This window comes from Pezoporus occidentalis, unplaced genomic scaffold (assembly GCF_034315485.1).
Source record: "Pezoporus occidentalis ecotype Australia unplaced genomic scaffold, CSIRO_AGI_Poc_V1 ctg21, whole genome shotgun sequence".
In the NCBI taxonomy this organism is placed as follows: domain Eukaryota; kingdom Metazoa; phylum Chordata; class Aves; order Psittaciformes; family Psittacidae; genus Pezoporus; species Pezoporus occidentalis.
This window is the reverse complement of record NW_026913964.1, coordinates 7,241,329-7,263,513: the sequence shown is the minus strand read 5'-3', so window position 1 is coordinate 7,263,513 and position 22,185 is coordinate 7,241,329. Positions and strand designations below refer to the sequence as shown.

Here is a 22,185-nt window from a genome sequence, read left to right as displayed (position 1 = left end):
CATCAGGACTGAATTCCTTAAGAGATATGAAGCCAACTTGCACTCAAGTTTCTTTGAAATACTTTCACTTAGTTGAGGAAAGAAATGGCAAAAAGTGATTGACTAGCTTTGCAAAATAAGAAAAAAACTTCCATATTCGCATTGCTCAGTTTCTTCTTTACAAAGCTTACCATTTTAGTTAAAACTTCTTCTTCAGCAGCTTGAAATAAGTTACAGGACATTGCACAGATCCACCTGAGGCAATTCTAGAAGTTTCCTATCATGCATTTCTGCTCTAGGCTCTGACAGAATAGTAAAGTTTTTAAAAGACACATCTATATCTTATTAAAGATTTGGTCAAAGCTCTTCTGCATACCCACAAAAAAGGACAGAAAGGGGACCAGGGGAGTCTTGGCCAGCTTTGGGGGTGTATACTTGCTCATTTGTGTGCAAGTGTGGGGTATACACCAGCAGCTGGAGAGGGGCTGCAACCTCAGGTGCTCCTATGTCCAGGTGACAGCAACTGGGGAGAAACCAGGATACACGGGCAGCTGCTGGGCAGACCGAGTGTTTGAGCCTGTCTGCCAGAGGGATCCAAGTTGCATACATGTGTATATATACACATATATTTCCACTAGTGCACATCCATCCGCAGCAGCCAGACAGGGTAGTGGGGATAGGGTCCACTTGAGTGTTCTTGTATGTCTGTCTGATCCACGCGGCCAGGCATGTACACTCAGGATGTATATGTGTGTGCACTGTGTGCATGTGCTTACTGCGACTACATGCTCAGTCTTGTTACAGGTTCGTTCTGGGGCGCTGAGCTGAAACAGCTTCACCCATCTCAGGGCTGTCAGATCCAGCAAAACATGTATTCACCTAATAATATGTTAAATAGCTTTTACTGAGTATCTTAACTCACTCCCCCATTCTTTAAATGTTTAAATTAGTCTCCTCTGGCACTTGTTTAAAATTTTTCATGATAAATTCTATGTAAAAAACAGTTCAAAGTCCTTCTAGAGAATACAGTCAACTACATATTTCTTCTTTCAAAAACTTTTCGAACTTTACGTTTTTTCACTTGTGGATATTTATGCATTTAAGTATGTTCATCTTCAGTGTTGAACTATCCTGGATCTCTGAGCATGCTGAATGTCAGAAAAGGTGTTATAAAAAATAGTAAAAAAAAAATATCAAGGGGAAAATTGCATATTTTGCTCCTCAGAATTAAAGAAGGAAGATCTCGTTCATATTTAGTGGTTTATTTTAAAATAAAGGGGAACTTTTTAGAAAATTATGCTTTTTTTTTTTTTTTTACTCTTTCATATACATGTGGCATTGGCAGAAGTACCCTTGGATTTTCTTAGGTAGAATTCAACTTGAAATATGCTTTAATTTTGTAATATATCAGCATTTCTGGATGACTGATCCAACATAAAGAATTCTCTTATGTGTTCTCTTAGCAACTAAGACATTAAGCCTTAATTTCATAAAACTTTGTGTTTATTAAATCTTTTTTTTTGCACTACAGATTGAATGCATGAATTATCAAGCATTGCCTTGGCCATGATATAGGCAGCTGTCTTGCACAAGAAAAATGCTTGCTGTGTTGCTGAAGACAATGAAGCCAACCCAGCACAAGCAAGAACTACCAACTGCCAGGGTCTTTCTGTTGCTGGACCCATTGTAGTTCCTACAAAGGCACCAGCAAGCAGGACAGATGAACCAGTACAACCACAGATCTTACCACAGCTGCTGGGTTTGGGGAACAACCACATATGCAAAGTGAGAGCTGCCTCAGAAGTGAGGACAGGGGTGAAAGCAAGGACAAGCTGCAATCACAGCTTTAATTCCCCACTTCTCCTTAGCAGCAGAAAACTGGCAAAGCCAGCTCTTCCTGTTCTCTCTCTCCTGTGGTGTTGCTTATGCTGCTGAACAAACCGGAGCCAGTTTTGCATTTTTTTTTAGTTCCTGTGAGAATATGATCCACTGTCCTAGGGTAAACTTAAAGAAAACATGGCTGCTTGAATGAGAGTTTTACCTCATGGTAGGTAATTGCATGGAGTCATGCTGTCAAAAAAATATTAAGAGGTTTAGCTCTTTTGAACATATACTCAAGCCATACAGTATCTTCAAGACAGGAACTCAACCAGTGGCCACTCAGGTGCTAATTACATTTAAATATTTGCACAGAGGAGTGGAGCAGCCTTACTGTAGCTGTCACAGCCTTGTAGTATCATTCACAGTATTACGGCAGAATAGCAGGGGAATTTTCTGAGCAGAAGTCCTGTTTGACTAGGACTATCAAACACAGTTCCATTTCCATATTTTTGTTATAGAAGATCACATATTTGTGAAGGAGAGAGCATGGTCAGGGACCTTAGCATAGCCAGACCTCCCGACTATGCTATTGGCATGATTCCTTTTTTTCTCTTATTCAAAGAAGAAGGTTATTGAAACAATCAGGGAGTGAATTCATAGACTTTTCAATACTGAGAGGATCAAATATCCAGTGCTTAATAGCTCTTTGGCACAGTGCATCATTATAAACCCTGTAATACTGCAAAGTGTAAGCTGCTATTCCAATGGTGTGACAGTTTCAATGTTTCAAATTTGACACCTTTTCAATAAAACCGGCTAAATTTAGATAACCATATGCTCATGCTGACAAGCTAGCTTCTCCCTGATATGTGTTTTCATGAAAAAAGTACAGGAGGGCCTCAAAGTTTGATTAGTTTAAAGTGAATTCAAAATATTGTATTAATTTACAGTAAAAAGGTCAAGTTGTAGAGCAAACAGCAGGGATGAATATTTTCTGCTTAATACACTATGATTCAGCTGTACAACTCCATCAACATTAATAGGAGTCATGCTGCCAAATTCAGAATATCATACTAAAAATATTTTATCCATCTACACTCTTACTGCAATCTAATAAATCTTATGCAATTAAAGCCCCTTCACTCTTGGCTGTGTGCTAGTCAGAGTTGAAGAGTACATGTGTACAAGCAAAGCAGTCTCTTATCAACAGAGATGTATTTATCATTTGTGTTTCAGCAGCTTAAGAAGATGGGCCAATTTCACAGTTACATTCCAATCTTTGCATCATATTAAGGGATTTTAAGTGATCATTTGAGAAATTTAGAAATTAATGAGTTTAGAACAAAAACATCTCAGTAGTAACTAACACTGACTTTTTGCTAGTAAGTCTGAAGATACGTTATCTATTCATTTATGTGTGATTAAACCTTGAAGACAGATTTCATTTAGTATATGTTATTTGTATGATCAACAGCACTCTAAAACTCACTTCTTTTTTGGGTTTTTAATATATCCCACATAAAGAACAATGTGATTCCCTTGGTTGTTCATACACTGTAGTCTTTGGTCTTACTGATATAAAGAAAGCCAGATCTGAGATGCACACCATGTAGCTGAAGGCAGAGAAAATCTTCAGTCTCACTTACATAAAAATTACATTAATAAATGCAAGAGACACAATTTCTTAAAATGGAATAACAATTAAATAAAAACTTTCTTTTTTTTTTTAATCCACAATTCCAGTGATACATAACTGTCTGCTTGCCTCATTCAGATTTAACAAAAAAAATACTGTATTTGCTGACACTCTTTAGAAATCACAATACCTTAAAATATGTGCAGAATCTTAGTTATGATAATTTTAAAAGAAAAATAGAAAATTACACATATTGAAGACACAATCCAAATAATAACCAGAATATTAAATTGAAGAATACATGAAGAAAATTAGAACCATAAATGAAAACCTAAAAAAAAAACCCAATGTGAAATTAATGTAAAAAATTTGCATCTTCTTTAGAAATGTATTTCCACCCCTTTTATAAATAGAGAAAACTCAGAGTTTCAGGAAATAGAATTATGAAGTGTTTCACTTTGGAGAAATTAGTACAAATATATAGCGGATATATTTAAAATTATTTCCTTGCTCTTTCAAGTTATATTCCCACTTGCATGTGAGAAAATTCTATGTGAGAAAATAGTGGTAGAGAGTTGAATGCATTATCTCTATATATACACAAACGAAATATTGCTCAAGTACACTAGCTTGTGGGCATTTAACAACGTCAGACATGGACTCTTCCCTCTGAGAAGCTGTACATATATAAACACCTGAATCTCTTGTATATCACATGCAGTGCAGATGTGAAAGCCCCTTTAAGTTCTTCTGACCATGCAGTAATTCCATTTATAACACATGTTCATCATAAGTCACCCTTTAATGTGAAGCTTTAAGTCTGATCACTCAAAATCTGCTAGATAACCGTGTCAAGTACCAGATATGTTAAATTCACTGAAGTTGGGCATGAAGCTAGCAACATTAGTATTCATGATGGCTTTAGACAGTGTAATATACCAGAGTCTCCAAATAAAAGCTGCAAAATATTTGTAAACAATTTCTAGAATTGTTTTGCTTACATAGGAGATAATGCAACAGATCTTGTATATTTGCTCATGGATGTGTTCTAGATGTTTTTTTCTACCTAAACTGCAAAATAAGTAGAAAAAGTAGGTCCATAGCCCACCTGTTTTTCCTTAATATCTACAAACCATTACTTTTTTCCTCATTTTTCTCTTATATATGCTTCCTTAATCTTATCTCTTCACAACCTGTGATTCTAAAATGTTATAAAATCCCTGCTTAATGTAAAATTTTCTAAAACAAAATTATAGATTTGACAAATAAAGCTTGTCATTGAAAAGGAAACCATCTCTGCCAGAGGCATTGCTGCTTTACTGGTGCAAATAAGTATTTACTTTAGAGCTTCTCCAAAAAAATATCTTTGTTAACAAATTTAAAGTATAGGATAAATTATCAAAACACTTGTTAAAAAGTAGAGGCTGAACCAATTTTAACCAGCAATCTTTTGACCTTTCTCTGAAAAAAAAAAAAAAGAAAGTATTGATCATGATTACATCAGAAATGTTATAAAATATTTCAAGAATTAAATTTACTTTTAATGATGTAACATGAAATATATTTATAGCTACACCATATGCAGCAAATGATGTTTTCAGTGAAAGAAACTAAAAGTCCAAAATCGTTTAATCACTGCAGGATGTATTAATTATTCTCCAGTTACTGGCAACCTTTCTCTGTCCTTTCTGGCCACACCTCGTACACAAAAAGAGGTAGATTAGTAGAAAGTTGGTTTACTTTCACACTCTGTTGAACACAGGAGAAATTCTCACTTTGAGGGGTCATCAGAGAGTCATTGTGGGTTGCCACAAGCTAGAGATCTGATTCATCCTGTATTTCAGTCACCACTAGTAAAAGCTGATAGATTTTAATGCAATGAAGACAAGTTTCTTGAAGTTTAGATACTGAGGTGCTCAGTTAAACTTGCTAAAGCAATTAGTTTAGCCATAGCCCCAGTTTCACAGGAAAAGGGTGACTGTTGGGGTTTTTTAGATGTCAAATATCTAAATTTATAAATTTAGAAACAAAAAATATACATAAATTAATATGTATATATATAAATAAAAAGAAATAAAAATAAATGTCTAAATATCATTACACATAGTTGTAAGAATACATGCCTGTGCATTACTTACAAGGTTTTTCTCTATTTTTAATTCTCTATTTATATCTGAAATTCAATCTATAGCACAGTAATATAATTTAGATAAAATTCTTTTAAATATCATGCATATATTTAGCTATATATATAAACATGTATATGTATGGTTTAGTATTAATGCAGCGGTATGGAATTGTCCATATCTGCACTTATTTCATGGTCTGTTGACTTTTCATTGACTTCTTAAGTACATTTTAATAGACATAATATGAAGCACTTCCTAGGGCAATTTTTCTTTACAGAGATGTTACCAGAGTTTCGTTGAGAGGATGGTGGGGTTTAGAATCTGACATTAGTAACTGGTACTGAGTTAGTACATTATCTGGAAGCTTACAATAAAATAGACTTTCTGGGAAAAGTATCCCAAAATGTGCAGGGATGGGTGTGCAATACAGAAATAGTATTATCTCCTCTGTTAGTCTCATTAAATAATGGAACTAAAATTTCCCCCAGCTGGGAATTGACTTGGTCCTATGGGAAACAGTTTCATCATTGAATTCATGATGAACAAGACCAGACCCTAAATGAGTAAAACCTATGCCTGTTTTCTCCTCAAATGTCTCAATTTTTTTATTCCCATTTCTGTATGTGTACCCCAAATAAAAGCCTCTAACCTGTTTCACTGAAGGAATAAGGCAGAACATTTATATTAAAACAAAATAAAGCCAGAATTATGCAGGGACAATATCCACCTGGTCCATCCTCCTGCCCTACAAGAAATGTATTATTTCAGATGTGCATGAAAAGAGTTCTTCCTCACATTTAACCTTAAGATTTCACATGCACCTTTTCCTATTGTTCTACATAGCAACATATATGTCCTATCCTATTAGATATAAAGCAGGACAAGCACTGAGTTCACTTTGGTGTTTCCGAGTGTTTCTGGCTTCTCTAGTGTAAAACAAATTAAAATCCATATCGCCACTTCTGTGATACATTCATCCCAGTTGATCTCTTTGTTCTTTAGATTTTCCTTAAGAAATATGAAAACCCTCATGTTTCTTAAAAGTCAACAGTCTCTGAAAATGAACTATTTATGGGAACAGTCAATTCAGCTTCCCCATATAAAAATTTAGCTAGTTTTCACATTTTTTTTAAATCTTTTTGTAGAATTGCAGTTTACACATACCTAGTGAAATGGTTCATAACCCCTATGTAAATAGTTTTTTTAATTCACACAGGTTTGAGAAGCTCAAGATCAAGCCAATGTACAAAAGACATAATAACATTATTTTATGTAAATTTTAAAATTCCACAGAACCAATCATGTACTAGATTCTGTTGCAGTTTTCCACAAAAGCTTAGTGAACATAATTTTTATGTTTGCATGTATGATGGCATACAGTACTGTCCACCAGTACAAAACAGGGTATACAATGAACTCGGGTTTAATGTCTGATTCTTCTGTAGATGTTAATGAACAATTTATTTCACTGGAGCAGGAGCAAGTCCTAAGTACTGCATTTAGGTCTGGGCACATAAGAAGAACATGGAGCTATTGGACAGAGCCCAGAGGAAGGCTATGATGATGATCAGAGGTCTGAAGCACCTCTCCTGTGAAAACAAGCTGAGAGAGTTGGGGCTTGTTCAGTCTGGAGAAGAGAAGGCTCAGGGGAGATCTTAGAGCAGCATCCAGTGCCTAAAGGGGGCCTACAGAAAGGCTGGAGAGGGACTTTTTACAAGGGCAAGCAGTGACAGGACAAGGGCTAGTGGCTTTAAACTGTAAGAGGGGAGATTTATATTAGAAGAAGAAATTCTTCATTATGAGGGTAATAAGGCACTGGAACAGGTTGCCCAGAGAAGCTGCGGCTGCCCTATCCCTGGCAGTGTTCAAGGCCAAGGATGGGGCTTTGAGCAACATGGTCTAGTGGAAGGTGTCCCTGCCCATGGCAGGGGAATTGGAACTGGATGATCTTTAAGGTCCCTTCCAACCCAAGACATTCTCTGATTTTAATACACCCTTCAGCTTCGTGTTCACTCTGTTCTGTTCAGTTAACACACTCTCCATTGCTGTGACAATTTAGAAGCATTTATTCTGTAAATGAATAGTCAGCTTTGTGCAAACAGAGCATTAGCATTAATCATATGACTCTCACATGATCTCTTGACAAAAAATGTGTTTGCAATAATTTCCTTGTCCATGACAAAAAAGTAGTTGGTGAGAAATGAAAAATAACAATTGAAAAGGAAGGTTAAAAAAAGTGATCTCTTTATACCATTTAATTTCTCTACTGAAATATTAAACCCCTTATTCTAATTAGTGTAAATATGAAAATGGCATTTCTGTTTATCAAAATGAGTCTTTGCCTACTTTATCACTGATCCTCTTACATAAATTAATATTTGTATTTCCTGATATATTTCTCCTTGGAAAATTCTGAAGAATTTTAACTTACCAGAGTCCAAAATGTTCAACTGCATACAAATAACTGAATAAACTGAATCATTGGCACTATTGAAAAAAAAAAAAAGAATACTTTCTTGGTCTTACCTAAACAGTTTTACGGTATTGAAACTTTACAGCTTTCAACACATGCACCTTCACTTGAGTTTCACTGAACACTGCTATGCAGCCACTGGAAATAATTTGCAAGAGGGCTCCTGCTTATCAGGAAATAATCCTGAATCTGAACCATAGCCCAGTGAATCCAGTATGAGTTTTTTTCCTTCAACTTTAATTGGCACTGGATCAAGCCCTCTGCACATGATCTTCCATTTCTTCGATATTAAAGAGATTCTTATGACTGTCAAACAATGTTTTTCCTGTCAATATCTATTCAAAGGGAGATTTTGAAAACCATCCTAGAACTCTGCAAAATGAAAATGAGACTTGGATTTGTGTGTCAAATAATAATCTTCAGAAGCTTGTTATATTGCAGATGGAGATTTCAGCTGCCATGTTGTCCTTCTAAAAATAACATGCAGTTTTCCAGTGAGCATGCAGTCAACTAGCAAACCCAGTGTGCATTTATATCACAAAGAATCATCTGAGAAATCCATCTTTATAGATTTCTACAAGCAAATTGGAAAAACTGTTCATTTTCTACATAAGAAAAAATATTCTTAAAATCTTGAAAAACATGATACATCTCAAAGTCCTTTTATGTTTCACATTGGAAGAAAAAAAATACCACAGATGAAAGTGATAATGAATAAACTATCTAAGAACTAATTGATGTTTCTTTTAAATGACAATGCTGGCAAACCACAAGAATGGAATGTTAAGGTATTTACTGTAAGCCAAGAGGAAAAGGTTTATATGCATTATCTCCAAGCCAAAATACACAAAATCCATTTTCAGACTTTAAATAAAATACAATCAAAGGACCATTTGTGACTTTGAGCCCCTGCCTCTTTCTTATGTTATAAAGGATCCCCAAATTTTCCAGCACCATTTTGGCCCTTTCCTTTAAAAGGCAGATACTGTTTAGTTAGGAAGGCACTTGTACAGTTTTTTAGTCCTGATCCAATTCCTACTGTTGCCAGTGGGAAATTTTCTGTTGATTGCAATAGAAATAAAAAGATGGTCCTTAAATTAGACTTAGCATTCTACATTAAAATAGTTGCTGATAAAATTGATTAATCTGTGACTGTCCCAGTGGCTTATCAGTAAGTTGACGAGACACAGACAGTGTATTTTTTGAACCAGTTGTAAGGCAGAAAAGCTGAGGTTATTATTTGGATTCCCTGAGGAAAAGCTGTAATTGTTTCATGTATAGGTAAATGTATTCTAGATATTCCCAGAGTGACCTTGGCAGCCAACTGTGTTGCCCTTAGTGTCAGCAGAAAGAAGGCTGTTGGTGTCAGTGGGCTTTGGATCAGGCTTTAAGGACAGAGAAAGCTTGCTTAAGGAGGAGAACAGACATAACGAATAGTCCTGAAACCCCAGGTTTTGTCACTTACTTAGACTTTAGAATATCAACAAGACACTTTAAACCCTGGAGAATAATTGTTGTAAGTAAACGATTTCAACCTTGTATGTTTCTACAATTGTATACAAGAATAAAGAAGAACAAATCTCTCTGGCTTACAAAAAAAGTCAAGTACTTTATTTATCAATAGAGATTTTAGATGCTTTTTACACCATTGCAATGACTAAACAAATAGCATAAAATAAACAAAGGAGAGTATAAAATCACTTTATTCCAGCTGGTATCCCAAGACAACCTTTTGATTAAGTACAGAGTTAGGTGTTTCAAGTATGGCACTTATATATAAATAAGAGCAGAGAGAAAGTGATATATTCACAGTTAAAAGCAATGAACTCTGTTCCTTTGGTATGTGTGTCATAGCTGATCGTAGGTAAATACATAACTTGGTTGGCATAAACCAACTCCATTTTATTCATGCACATATTAGGGAATAAACTGAAATGTACTGATATATTCTGCAGATCACAACTAATGTAAGATGATTAAGGTCTCTGGTGTGTGTGTGGACAGGCAAACAAATAAAATGCCAAAATTATATTCAGCGTTTATTGTTTAGCATAACTAATTGATGCACAAACTATGATAGAAAATAGCTAATAATACACACCAGGAATAAACTCTGTGATTTAGACAAGCAAAATAAGACATCTGTGAGATAGGTGAACGCAGATATCCTTATTGAGCTGTGGTCAGGCTCCTTACAGTGCGATTATCCTCCTTTTAAATCATGCTTACATCTGCACATTGCAACAGTTTCCCCTACCCCACCCCACATAGAGTATCCTTGCAGATTTTTAATACAAACATTCTACACATTTACAACAATTAGTCAGACAGTCCAAACTGTAAACTTATCCTAACAACGACCAAAAAGCTGTTCCACCGACAGGTAACGCTGTCAGTCATTAGAAAGAAAAGTAGGAATAATAGTAGCTGTGCTGTAAGGCTAGATCAAGCATGGGTTTATAGCTGTTTTTTCAGTCTTTTACATAGCACTGCATTCTGCAGCTAGTTCAGTAAGTGCGGATCCAATACCTTAATGGCTTTCTTGGTGGTTTGATAAAATGCTTGCCTAAGCAATGTACCTTTCTCTAATGGTATCTGGGTCTGTTCCACCTGGCACGGTGTTTCAGTTCTGTCACAACCTCACACATAAGCTGAGTCACTTGACTGAGTCCTGCCAAAGTTGGGCATACTCATTCTTGGCAGATCCTTATTTCTGATTTCGTATATGGATTTCCTTTTTGCCTGTACTCCTCTCACTGCCATTTTGATCTTTCTCCAGCCCAAGTGGTTCAGTTCTGCCAAATTGAGCACCACACAAATCCCACTGACAGCAAACATGAATACCAAGAATACAGTCTTCTCAGTGGGTCTAGAGACATAGCACTCTACTTCTTTAATGCAAGGGTATCTGTCACATTCATACATGGAAGGGACATTGAATCCATACAGAAAATACTGTCCCACTAAGAATCCAATCTCTAGGGCATTTCGAAAGACCACTTGGATGATATAAAATCGAGAAATGCCTTCTTGCCTCCTCATCTTTGACTTTGTAGTTCTGATAGCAGGATTGGGGATTTCCTTCACTTCTAAGCAGTCTGGTTCTGCCTCTTTGGTGGAGTTCTCAGTGTTCTGCAGCACCCCATTGACAATCGTGTTCTTGATTTTCTTACTGTCCTCACGCTTCATGGAATCCTGGTCCCTCTCCAAGGTGAGGAAGACAGTGGAGTACCTACGTTCCCTCTGCTTAGCAGACTGGTGAACGGAGTATGTTATGAAGCAAAGGCTGGGAGTGCATACCATGATGATCTGGAACACCCAGTACCTTATGTGAGAAATAGGGAAAGCCTGGTCGTAACAAGCCTGGTTGCAGCCTGGCTGCAGCGTGTTACACACAAACATAGTTTGCTCGTCATCGTACACCGTCTCCCCTACAATGGCCACAATGAGTATCCTGAAGATCACCACCACGGTCAGCAGGATCCTGGAACAGAGAAGCCCGTCAGTGCTCGCCGCCGCCGGGAGCTGTCCAGTGCTGACCGGGCTCGGCTCGCGGCGCCCAGGCCCAGCTCGTCACCCCGGCGGCGGCAGCCCCGCTGCCGCTCAGGAGGCGTGCAGCCCGCTGTAGCATCGCCTCGGCGCGGTCGTGGGCGCCCGTGCGAGTCCGCGCTGGCAAAAATCTGGGGCGGGAGTCAGCGCTGCCGCCCGCCCCGACCTCCCGCCGGAGAAAAATCAGCCGCAAGGGCGGCGGTGGGGGGGCCCGAAAACACGGGAGGGAGGGGCAGGGGGTCGCTCTGGCCGCGGGACGCCGACGGCAGCAGGGTCTCCCCGATGCCCGCCCGCTGCACCGTGGGGACAAGGACGGCGGCGTTCGCGTTGTCCCTAGGCCCCGGTGGCCTGTGCTGCAGACATAGATACACACACGCAAGGCGCACACCGCAGGAGCCCCGCGCGAAGGGTGCACCCCACAGCCGCGACCCGCGTGTGCCGCCGGCCAGCCCTGATACGGGGGGATCCCGCCCGTGGCCCCATTGCTCCCCGCCGCCTTACCTCCCGATCATAGTAGAATGCTGCTGCACGGCAGCTTCCAGTAGCCTCTCTAGAATAGTCCATTCCCCCATCGCTGTTCATCCGGAGACAAAGACTTTGGGAAGCGGAGGGGATCTCTTCACTTCTTCCTTCCTTTTCCCCCCGCCTCTTTTTGAGGAAGATCAAACAAAAGAGAAACGCCTCTCTACCGCCCGCAGTCCCGTGGCGGAAAGGCTGCTGGAGGCGGCAGCCGTGCCGAGGGCTCCCGACTCGGCTCGGCTGGGCCGGGCTGGCCTCGGCTGGACTGGGCTGGGCTCGGGGCCCCGCGGCGGCCGCCACCGGCCCGGCCCGCTCGGTTCGTGGGGCGGCGCGGCGGACCCGCTGCGTGGTGGGAGGAAGGCTGGCTTTTAGTGTCTTGCTGCCTCTAATCTGCCTTTAAGTACTCTCCGCTTGCGTCACTGACAGGTTGGTGGAGAACAGCCAAAAGCAGCGCTCGGATTTTCTCATTTTTATTATTCCGATGAATGCAAATAAATAAATGTGATAAAACGAAATAAATGGAGGAGGAGGAGGGAGGGCGGAGGTAGAGCTGCCCCAGCCGGCACGAGGCTTGTCGTGCAACCGAGTGCCTCTCGCTGGCCGCAGCAGTCGGGACGGGCCCCCGCTGCCCCGCCCGCCCGCCGGAGCACAGCCTGGCGCTCTCCCGGCGGCACGGGCACTCCCCGGCCCGGGAGAGCGGCCTCGAGGGAAACGGGTGCTGCCCCTCGGCTCCTGGCTTGAAAAGCTGAACACCGCGGCCCCTCCGGCCACGAACGCCTGGCTGCCCGGGGGAGTCCCAGGGGCTGCTCTGCTTTGCAGCGACTGTGCTTTCTGCCGCTCACAAAACAGCGGTGTCATACGGCAGTAACCTTACCTGTTAGAACTGCTTGTCCTTGGAAAGCGTAGGACTTCGAATTGCATCCTTATTGTCCCCCGATTACAGGCGTGAGAATCGCTCAGGAGAAATGAAGTGCATAGCTATTTCAGAGAATTCTGAGCCTGATACTGTGCTTAAGCTGGGAAAGACACCAAACCTTCATACAAAGCATCTCTAAACAGCACCAGAATTAAGTATCTCGAGTAAATCCCTGATTATAATCGATCCACATATTTTATTCTTATAGACTACTACACTGTGTTTGAAATATTTTTCATTTTACAGATACCCTTGAAGACTGTACCTGAGACACCATCAAACAATTCCACACAACATTGGCACCAACTGGAATCGACTGTTCTCTGGTGGAAAAGCATAAAATGTATTCTACATATTTCCATAAAGATCAAGTATAGCTTCCTACCTGCTGTTCATTTTGCTCAACTAATCTTATTTAAAAGCAACATAAGACAAATTCTAGTCATTCTCATTATAATGCCCCTACTACTAGTAAAATCAGTCTCTTTCAAAAGCAGAACTGCTCAGGCCATCGTAAACAATGTAATCTTTTATTTTCTTTGCACCTCTCTTGTGAACTAATTCTGTGTTGCCTTAATGATGTGTTTTCTGAATAGATGGAACCACGCTTCATCTGTGCAGAGGACATCTGTGTATTTTAGACACCCCAAGGTTTGCCATCTCTTCAGTTGTAGTGTGCAGATGGTCTCTGATTCACATGGTATTGGGTTGGTTGCCTAGTTGGATCCCCAAATCTTTGACTTAGGAAAGTGTCAAATGAGAGAAGATCAGTGAATACCTCTGCACAGAAATTGGTGGATTTTTCATCCCTCTCAACCAAGAGTCTGTAAAGAAGCATTCAATAATCTGGATTGTTTTCTTCCCACACTGTTGCAAATTACTGGTAAGACTGAATAATCACTGGTTTTCTCTAAAATTTGGCTGCATTTTCCTAAAATCTGGTTCTCACATTTCCTGCATTTGTGCTGCAGAAACACCATAACTAATAAGAAAGGTTGTTTCTTTTAAGAGGACTGTAGTATTTATCCAATGACCCTGACAACTGAGTGCCTCTCATATGGACCACAAAGTATCTGTTTGAAGATGGATCTGAAAATGGGAGAAACCATACCAGTAAAGGAAGCAGTAATGCATGCGCAGAAGGAGAGAGGACAGGAAATATGCTAAGAAGCTAATGATGATAATTCTGTTTAGCAAACCAAACAGAGAGAGAAAGCCTGTGATTGAAATTATTAGGGAAAGAAGAATTTGGTTCATAGACAAATGTAAGAATTTACAAAGCAAAGCTGTTCTCTAGTGCTCAGATAGAAACCCCACTTATCTGAGCTTTTAGGACCAGTAAATAAAAAGGAATTAAATTCTGATCATATAAAAAAAATGGCCTATTAATGAACAGTTAGTCAGTGTTTGCTGTGTGTGATAAATTCTATTTACTACTGACAACCCAGCTGTGGAGACATGGAGGGGAAATACTATAAATGAATGCTACAAACATGTAAGCACTGTTATGAAATTACTTTTGTTTTAAATATGGTTTAAAGTTAAACACTTTCAGGTCTGCTTTTACAGGAGTTGCATCTCATTCTAAAATAGCTGGCCTCTCCTTTTTTAACAGTAACCTCATGCATCCCCCAACTGTATTTACATACAGGATACTTGGCGTTGGACTTGAAAAAGTCTACTGAATTTTAGACCTTAGTGAGTTTGGGGGAAAAAAGAATCGTGTCAGTGTGAGACTTCCTTTCATGATGTCAACATACATTTTAAGTGCCTGGAAAGCTCAAAGGACTTTGATATATCTCAAACTTACATGTACAGTTTCTGGAACTATGATTTTCTATCCTTACTTTGAGCCCTGAGTTCTTTTCAAAATAGAAGTAATAAGAATCAATGTGATGTTCTCTGAGTGGTTAGTGCAACAGTGAAAGGTTTATGAAGAACATAATTATTTGCATTTCCATTATCCATTACATGTATAACAGCAACCTGTGGACTTGTCTGACAAATTGTCTAAATAAGAAAGTACTCATGTCATGTATAGTCATGATTGTAGACAGAGAATTGTAAACATAAGAAGATTTTCAGCTTCTGAAGGTTCATCTGAGGTTTTACACCATTCCCCTGAATGCTTCCGCCTATGATAAAGCCGGGATCTGCAGAGCAGAACACTGCCAGGAATGCTGTGAATGTGTATTACAGTGTGTGGTATTCATATTAAAAAAACATGCCTACATTTCACTCACAAGCATTCAGGATTATTAAAGCTCTCCTGGCTTACAAAGAACCATTTCCTAATGAAGCAGCAGCACCAGTTTGCGGTAGGACCAAGCCTGCCTTGTTCAATACTGTTATCAGTTGCATACAAAGGAAACAAAATCAACTTCCCACTCCACACATGGGCTTTTTGTGGGAGGGTACAATTTTAATTTGAAGAAAATGAGTATTCATCTACACACAGAATTCAGTATGAACTCTGTTGTCCCTAATAGGAGCTCAAATAAGCTTTGCAAAAAGAAATCTTCAGTCTGCCTGCGTTCAAAAATGCCACTGCCACAATATTAATTTGTGAGAAAATAATATAAACTAAGTTGATCTTGGATTAGGTCTGAGGAATGAGACTCTATTTGTCCTCAGTTTGGTGCCAAATTGAGGTTAATATGTTTCTAAGATGATGTAGGCCATATTCTCTCTAAGAAGTCCAGCCCTTTTGCCCTGGTCAGGTTTTGTGAAGGGTCCAAAAAGCAGTCAAATCTCGCAGGCAGCATATTCTTCAGTAGAGAGAGGGTCAGACTGGGAGCAGAGATGCCACACTTGGCTCTCCTGTCAGTCCCCCTGCAGCCTGGATGTAGATGGCATGATTGGGTGGGATGAAGAACCCACATGGCTAGTGCCATACCTGGTATAAGATAGTGTGCTAAACAATGTCATTTCTCTGCTTTCTTATTTTCTATGCTAAGGTTTACTTATGTTAAAACCTAATCCATATCTTGCACAAGCCTTCCCTATGTACAACCTCCTTTTAAAGTCATACATTCATCCTAAATTTATTCCAAAGATTTTATCTTAAAATAAATCTACATATTTCAAGTACTATCCCATACGATCCTCATGACCTTCCTTGATGATCTTTTTCTGCAGTTGTTCACAATGGATCCATAATTGCAGCAAATAAATAAATATCGTATTTAGATTCCAAACCTGCATGACAGATAACTATTTCATTATTTTATTACAAACCACTGTTTCCATAAATTGTACAAAACTGGGGGCAAAGGAAGAGCTTTTAATTAAAATCTGTGAGCTATTACTAAAGAAAATATTGGTTTTGTCTTTTAGAATTTTTTGTAAAACATGTTGCCTCATATCTGCTTTGTAACTGCATTTCTAGCTAATGCCACAGAAGATTTTTCAATGTTACTGTCATAAATCAGTAGAACTTTATTTGGAGAACTGATAAATTCTCCCTTTCTGCTAGTATTTGGTGTCATCCATGAAATCTGGAGTCATTAACTACTAAACTGAAAATGCCTTTTTAAGACCTCTCATAGCCATCTGCTACTCTCTGTTTTCATTTGGTGCCATGTGTGTATTAATGAAATGATTGCATCAGATTAGATCTTTTATTCATAAAATCATCTAGGTCATCTGTTTCCACCTACACTTTCTCTCTCATTAAAATGAGCATTTATGCCACGTTCTCCCCCCACTATATGGGTACAACCCTAACTGCAGTCAGCTGCTATGTGGATCTTAATAAGAAATCCCTCTCGCTGTTTTTCTCTCAGATGAGATGCCTTCAAAAGACAACTTGAGTATTTTATACCACAGAAAGTGTATTTTTCCTACAATTTAAAAAGTAAAGACTTCCGAAAAGGTAAGAGACCTGGATGTACTAATGACCTCAGTCCTTCACAAAAGAAAACAACATTTCAAAAATACTGTCATTTTGTTGCCAAGAAATAAGTAGCACACTCTTCACAGCTGGCCAACAGTGTTTGTGTCAGAGCTGTCAATAGCAGGGCAAGCACTTCTGTTCCTTGTTGCGAGGAAGAAATACAGCCTATATTTATACACTTCATGCTTGAGAATAGGAAGGTGTCAAGTGCACAGAACTGAGGACTTTCTGTAATGGGTAAGCAGGCAAAATAGCCTAATAACCATATTAAGACTCGACTGTGTATCAGAGGTACGTATCTATGACTGAAGATTGCTATAAATGGAAAATTCTTTGGAAAATCAATGAATGTTACCTGTAAAGAAGAATATATCTATGAATATTCACAAATTTTTAAAGTGAGGGCTTGTAAGTCGTATGCTGAATTTCCATAACTATTTTTTGCCAAGGTTGGCTAGTATAAGAAATGTTCTTGAGCGGGGCAGGTATTGAGTAAATATTCCTCAATGTTCTGAGCTAATGCAATTTAAAATATCTAAATGTAACTGCTTTAATTAGAAAAAAAAAATGTGTATCATACTTTTCTAGTTACAGAATATTTTATTCCCTGGAAGACAAAATCGCTCAAGTTTCAAGGGGGCCTCGTGTAGCAGTCCATGAAGACATTTTAATGCACAAGTTAACGACGCAAATCAATTTCTTTGGAAATATTTTGCATCTATATACTAGATAGCATTTGCATATACTTCTGGCATATATTCATGGATATATACACACACACACACACACGTATATATATATGCACATTCTTGAAAACTCCTGAGCATAAGCTCTGCTTATTTGCAGACAAGCTGCAGCTAGGAGAAGGAAAACATCATTGAATCAAGACTTTAGGAGCTGGCAGGCTTGGGAAAAAAATGTACAGAAGAATTAAAATATTCCAGTGGCCAAATCATCTGCTGCCTGTATCTTGATTTTCCCTTCTGTCTTTCACCATTTTCAAAAGAGCACTCACATTGTGCTAAAGTATCCATTAATGTAGCTTCATGGACTATGATGACTTAAGTGTAAATTTGTGAGCAAATCTTATATGGATTCCCATTATAATCTACTTTACGATTCCATACTCACTAAAGAAAGAGCCTTTCAAAAATACCTTGGACATGGAAGAGTATGAAGGATTCCATATAACCAAATTTAGTACACACTGCAAGGATGCAAGGGAATATGCACATACTAACACACTAATAATGAATTTAATATGGGAATGAAAATGATCTTTTACTGATGAATAATTGATTTTTTTTTTCTTAAAGTCTTTTAAAGATAAATATTACAAAAGATACACAGCCCTATATAACTGATTAGAGCATTATGGTAAAATATGAGCCAATTACACAGCCACTATGTCAGAATCAATACAGAACACTGGTTAGACTCAGTTTGACAAAACTTATTTTCATCTTTCCCTTACAGTTCAAAAGGAGTTACCAATTGTAAGCAGAAGAAACTTAATTACATTTAATGACAACCATATATTTTAAAAAAAAATTGTCTATATCATACTATTGTAGTAACCCTATGATAGTAATTTTTCATGGTACTAATAGCAAATCCCAGTGACTTCGGTGGAGCTGGAATTTAAAGCCTTAAAGATGTTATTTACAACAAAATATTTTTAAATCTCTAATGGCAGAATACAGATTTTGAGAAAGTTACTGTGTGATTCAGAATACACAGAACAGCAAAAAGCAAGATCAAATAATAAGAAAAAAGAGCCCTCCTAGCAGCATTTTGATGATTCTTGTATTCCACAGGGAAAAAAAATATATATTTTTGAGAGATCATGCTTCAATATTTCAGTATGAAGGCATTGCATGAAGGTGGTTTTTTTGTTTTGTTTTTTTTTTTATTTTCAGACCTACTGCTTTGCTTTGGGTTGTCTACATTTGTCTTCATCTAAATGCTGAATCTCTGTACTCCCAGCTGCTTTCAGTTCAGTGTAAGGATTTACGGCAGAGTTGTTTTCCTTTGTTTTGATTGTCACACCACCATATGCCTTCAGTATTCCTGGTGCTCCTCATTCTCATCCTCTCCCTCCCTATCTCACCAGTCTCAGAAGAGAATTCACGTTACATTAAAGCATCCCTTCAGAGGTCAGGCTGAAACAATCCCTTGAAATAACTAGGGCAGTCAAATGATTGATTTGAAAGTAAACTATGTCAGTGAATAGGAGTGAAAAGCAGGATCTTAGTAAGAAATGCAGAGATTTTTTTCTTTCTGTCAACGATTCTATGGTTACAATAAAAATGTATGAAATATATTTGATATTAAATCAATTACAGATAAGTAAGGTATAAATGCACATACACACATATGCATATGTGTGTGTAAATGCATGCATTTATGCATGAGTTATAATTAGTGTCTATTTGCATTACTGCAAAAAAAGAAATATGAAATAGTATTTAATAAGTAATTCTATAGTAACTCCTGCTCTCTAGAAGTCCTCAATAATCTTATTTGAGGTTATTTAAACAGCCTGTGTGGGGAGAATATATTTAAATTCCATGTGAATTTAGACTCAGGTAAATCCCTAGGTAAAAGCTGTTGAGCTATCTTTTCAGTTAGATTAGTATACGTGGATCAAAAGTGTATCTCATGGGTTTGAGAGAAGAATGTGACATATTTTGTAGACTTCATGGAATGTTAAAAAAAAAAATCTTCTTGTGAATTTAAGTGTTAGAAGCATTCAGAAGTGCCAATTTTTAGTCTAATCTATAGGTTTATATGCTCTCACTGGAAAACACCGATTCATAGACCCAGAAGAGTTTCCTGGAGCCATCCCAATCATGCACATCTGGAGTTTCACAGGTAGTGATTTAAACTGGCAATTTTTGTGAGTTCCACAACTGGTATTAACAAGCAGCATCTACTCAATGCTGTGGAGCATGCTTTCTTTTCAGAACACATTTTGTTAATCTTTCCTAAACAAAAGTTTTCCAGGATGAGCTTTTCATTACATTTTTGTAATGTTTCTATACCAAAATGGAATAAAATCAAACTTGGACTATGAGAATTTTCTGTGAAGCAAAAGCCCTGATTTTTATAAAGTTGTGATTAGGATACTCATGGTTTTGTCCCACAGAAAGTTTAAGTAGTTACCTCCAGATTTTGCAAATACGATCATGTTCTGAAGTATTCAATTCATAACTATATTTTCCAGAATGTACTAGAGATGGTGCTGTGGGAAAGAATTTGTGATACAGCAAGGCAAAAAGATAAATTCAATCATTCATAAAACATTGTAGAAAACCAACAGTTGTGCATGATCTCTTTATGTGCTTTTAAGAAAAAAAACTAAATCAGCATTATGCATAATGTTGCTATGGTACTGGAAGTTACAGTTTCTTTTTCTAGATAACAGTGAAACCTACATAATTCCTTGCATAGGTCAGAGATGCTCAAGGGCTACACTGATTTATACACATCTTATGCAAATCTGTCCTCATTTTAATCAGATACTTACTTTGCATTTTAGATTTAGAAATTCTGCTTTGTAGCTATTTGCAACCTCTTTCACACTTTCCTGTAAGAAAGGGAGGACTGTTTTCCTGTGAGAAACATAACCAAACTATGAGTGATTTATTAAAAAAAAAAAAAAAAAGAAAAAGATAATTTCCTTAATCTAAAGCTGTGTCTCTTCTACTGGGTGGTAAACAGCATAGAAAGATGAGACTTTCATTACCCTATTCACACCTTCTTTAAGGCACTCCCAGGAGGCTCAGTGGCCCTGTGTGAACAGTCTGGTTCATTCAACAAGCAGATGTTTGAGTCATCCCTGGCTATCCTTCCACTGGTGCTTTCCCACCTCTACCCTGAAGATCAAGGGAAACTGAAAGGTTCCATTACACACATCTTGCAAGGCTGAATACCTAAAACAGACCCTGAACAGTAGAATTCACCATTTAAAATGTCTGTTGAAATTCGAAGGCTACAACAGAGTGAGAACAGTGTCATATATTTACACATAAATGCAAATGGGTAAATATGTGTACATTTTAATCAACTATTATTTTGTATCAATTACTAAGATTAATTGCAAATACTACGTTTTCTGGTTGGGTTTTTTTTCAGGTTTTGTAGCATCTCTTATATTTGTCTGTATCTCTACCTGGGAACACAGTCAAAGAAGTAACAGAATTTTATTTTCTTCAGTCACCCCCTCCAGGATATCTCTATTTTGCATGCACATACTTCAGGGATGTGTTCAAACCAATAAGGAGGTCATACCTTCTGACCCAAGACAGTAAGCATCTCTTTCCCCATCCATATTTAATGTCATTTTCCTTCTTCAGCATAGACCCACAATGAAACACAGATTTGCTGATGGAAAGTTGTAAGAACAAGTCAATGGAGGACTTGCCTTCTCACAGAAGCTTTACTTTGCCTAAGAAATCAGGTTACAGTGAATCAAGAAAACAGGACCACAGCTCCGAAGCTTTAAATTTAATAAAGGTTTTCACATGGTTAAAATAGATGAAAATCACACACAGCATTTTCTGACAGGAATTTCAAGGCCTCATGTCTCAGCATGGGCTATCTAATGTTTTCTCAAAACCAGACTTCTTTTGATGTTGAGGAATAGAAACGAGCAGATTTACAGCCCCAATTTCAACATAAGTATATCCATCTTAGATTTTCAGTAGGCAAAATATAGGCAAGTGACTTCAAATATTTACTGATAAGTACTTGACTTGCTTAAACATGAGGTCAATAATTAGTATATAAAAATACATGGATAGATTATTGATTTGTTTCATTAGTGTTGTTTGATGCATTTTATTATTTCATATATTTCCTTGAAGCAAAGGATCTGCCTTGGGGCAGAAATTGTGTTATAAAGAGAAAAAGCTTGCACAAAAGCTAGTGCAGCAGGGGAGAGAGAAAAATGATAGCCACATCCCCACAGGGATTTAATAAATATTTGTAAAGCATATTTAGTTTAATTACACCAACTAGTTATCAAAGTCCAGTATCATGCTACCTGAAATGTCAGTGCACACTGTTCTGGGCTTGAAGGCACTATGTACGGTGAAAATGAAGAATGTGTGAAATCCAAATATGACTGCCACAAAGGCAAACAAGGCCTGAGAGAAAACATGAGCTCAAAGATAGATCCAGTAAACCGAAGAACACCAACTAGACAGGTGGGTGAGTCATACACACTGTGCAGGCAGAGTTCCTGTTGAACAGAAAGTACACTTA

General features: G+C 38.1%; 1 protein-coding gene and 1 long non-coding RNA gene across 3 annotated transcripts; both read right to left on the bottom strand.

Moving 5' to 3' along the window:
- Window positions 1-9,627: 9,627 nt before the first annotated feature.
- GJD2 (gap junction protein delta 2) lies at window positions 9,628-13,197 on the bottom strand. 2 transcript variants are annotated; one of them, XM_062619359.1, is made up of 2 exons: window positions 12,089-13,197; window positions 9,628-11,363 (listed from the first exon to the last, which is right to left on the bottom strand). In XM_062619359.1, exons 1-2 carry the CDS (start codon window positions 12,157-12,159, stop codon window positions 10,679-10,681), a joined length of 756 nt encoding a protein of 251 aa, XP_062475343.1. In that variant the 5' UTR covers window positions 12,160-13,197; the 3' UTR covers window positions 9,628-10,678. The 2 variants fall into 2 exon arrangements, with proteins under 2 accessions (XP_062475343.1, XP_062475342.1); XM_062619358.1 differs by having other exon boundaries at window positions 9,628-11,522; window positions 12,089-12,389.
- A 779-nt stretch (window positions 13,198-13,976) lies between these two features.
- On the bottom strand, window positions 13,977-21,283 carry LOC134164012 (uncharacterized). The gene is made up of 3 exons (XR_009964955.1): window positions 21,211-21,283; window positions 20,666-20,795; window positions 13,977-14,111 (listed from the first exon to the last, which is right to left on the bottom strand). It is a non-coding gene; the product is annotated as an uncharacterized LOC134164012 (long non-coding RNA).
- Between the last annotated feature and the right edge of the window lie 902 nt (window positions 21,284-22,185).

Bases quoted from the DNA above. Each gene is read 5' to 3' on its own strand.
- GJD2 (XM_062619358.1), bottom strand. From the start codon at position 12,159: ATGGGGGAATGGACTATTCTAGAGAGGCTACTGGAAGCTGCCGTGCAG. The intron at 11,523-12,088 runs GTAAGGCGGCGG...TCTCTGTTCCAG, and splicing joins CATTCTACTATGATCGGGAG to GATCCTGCTGACCGTGGTGG.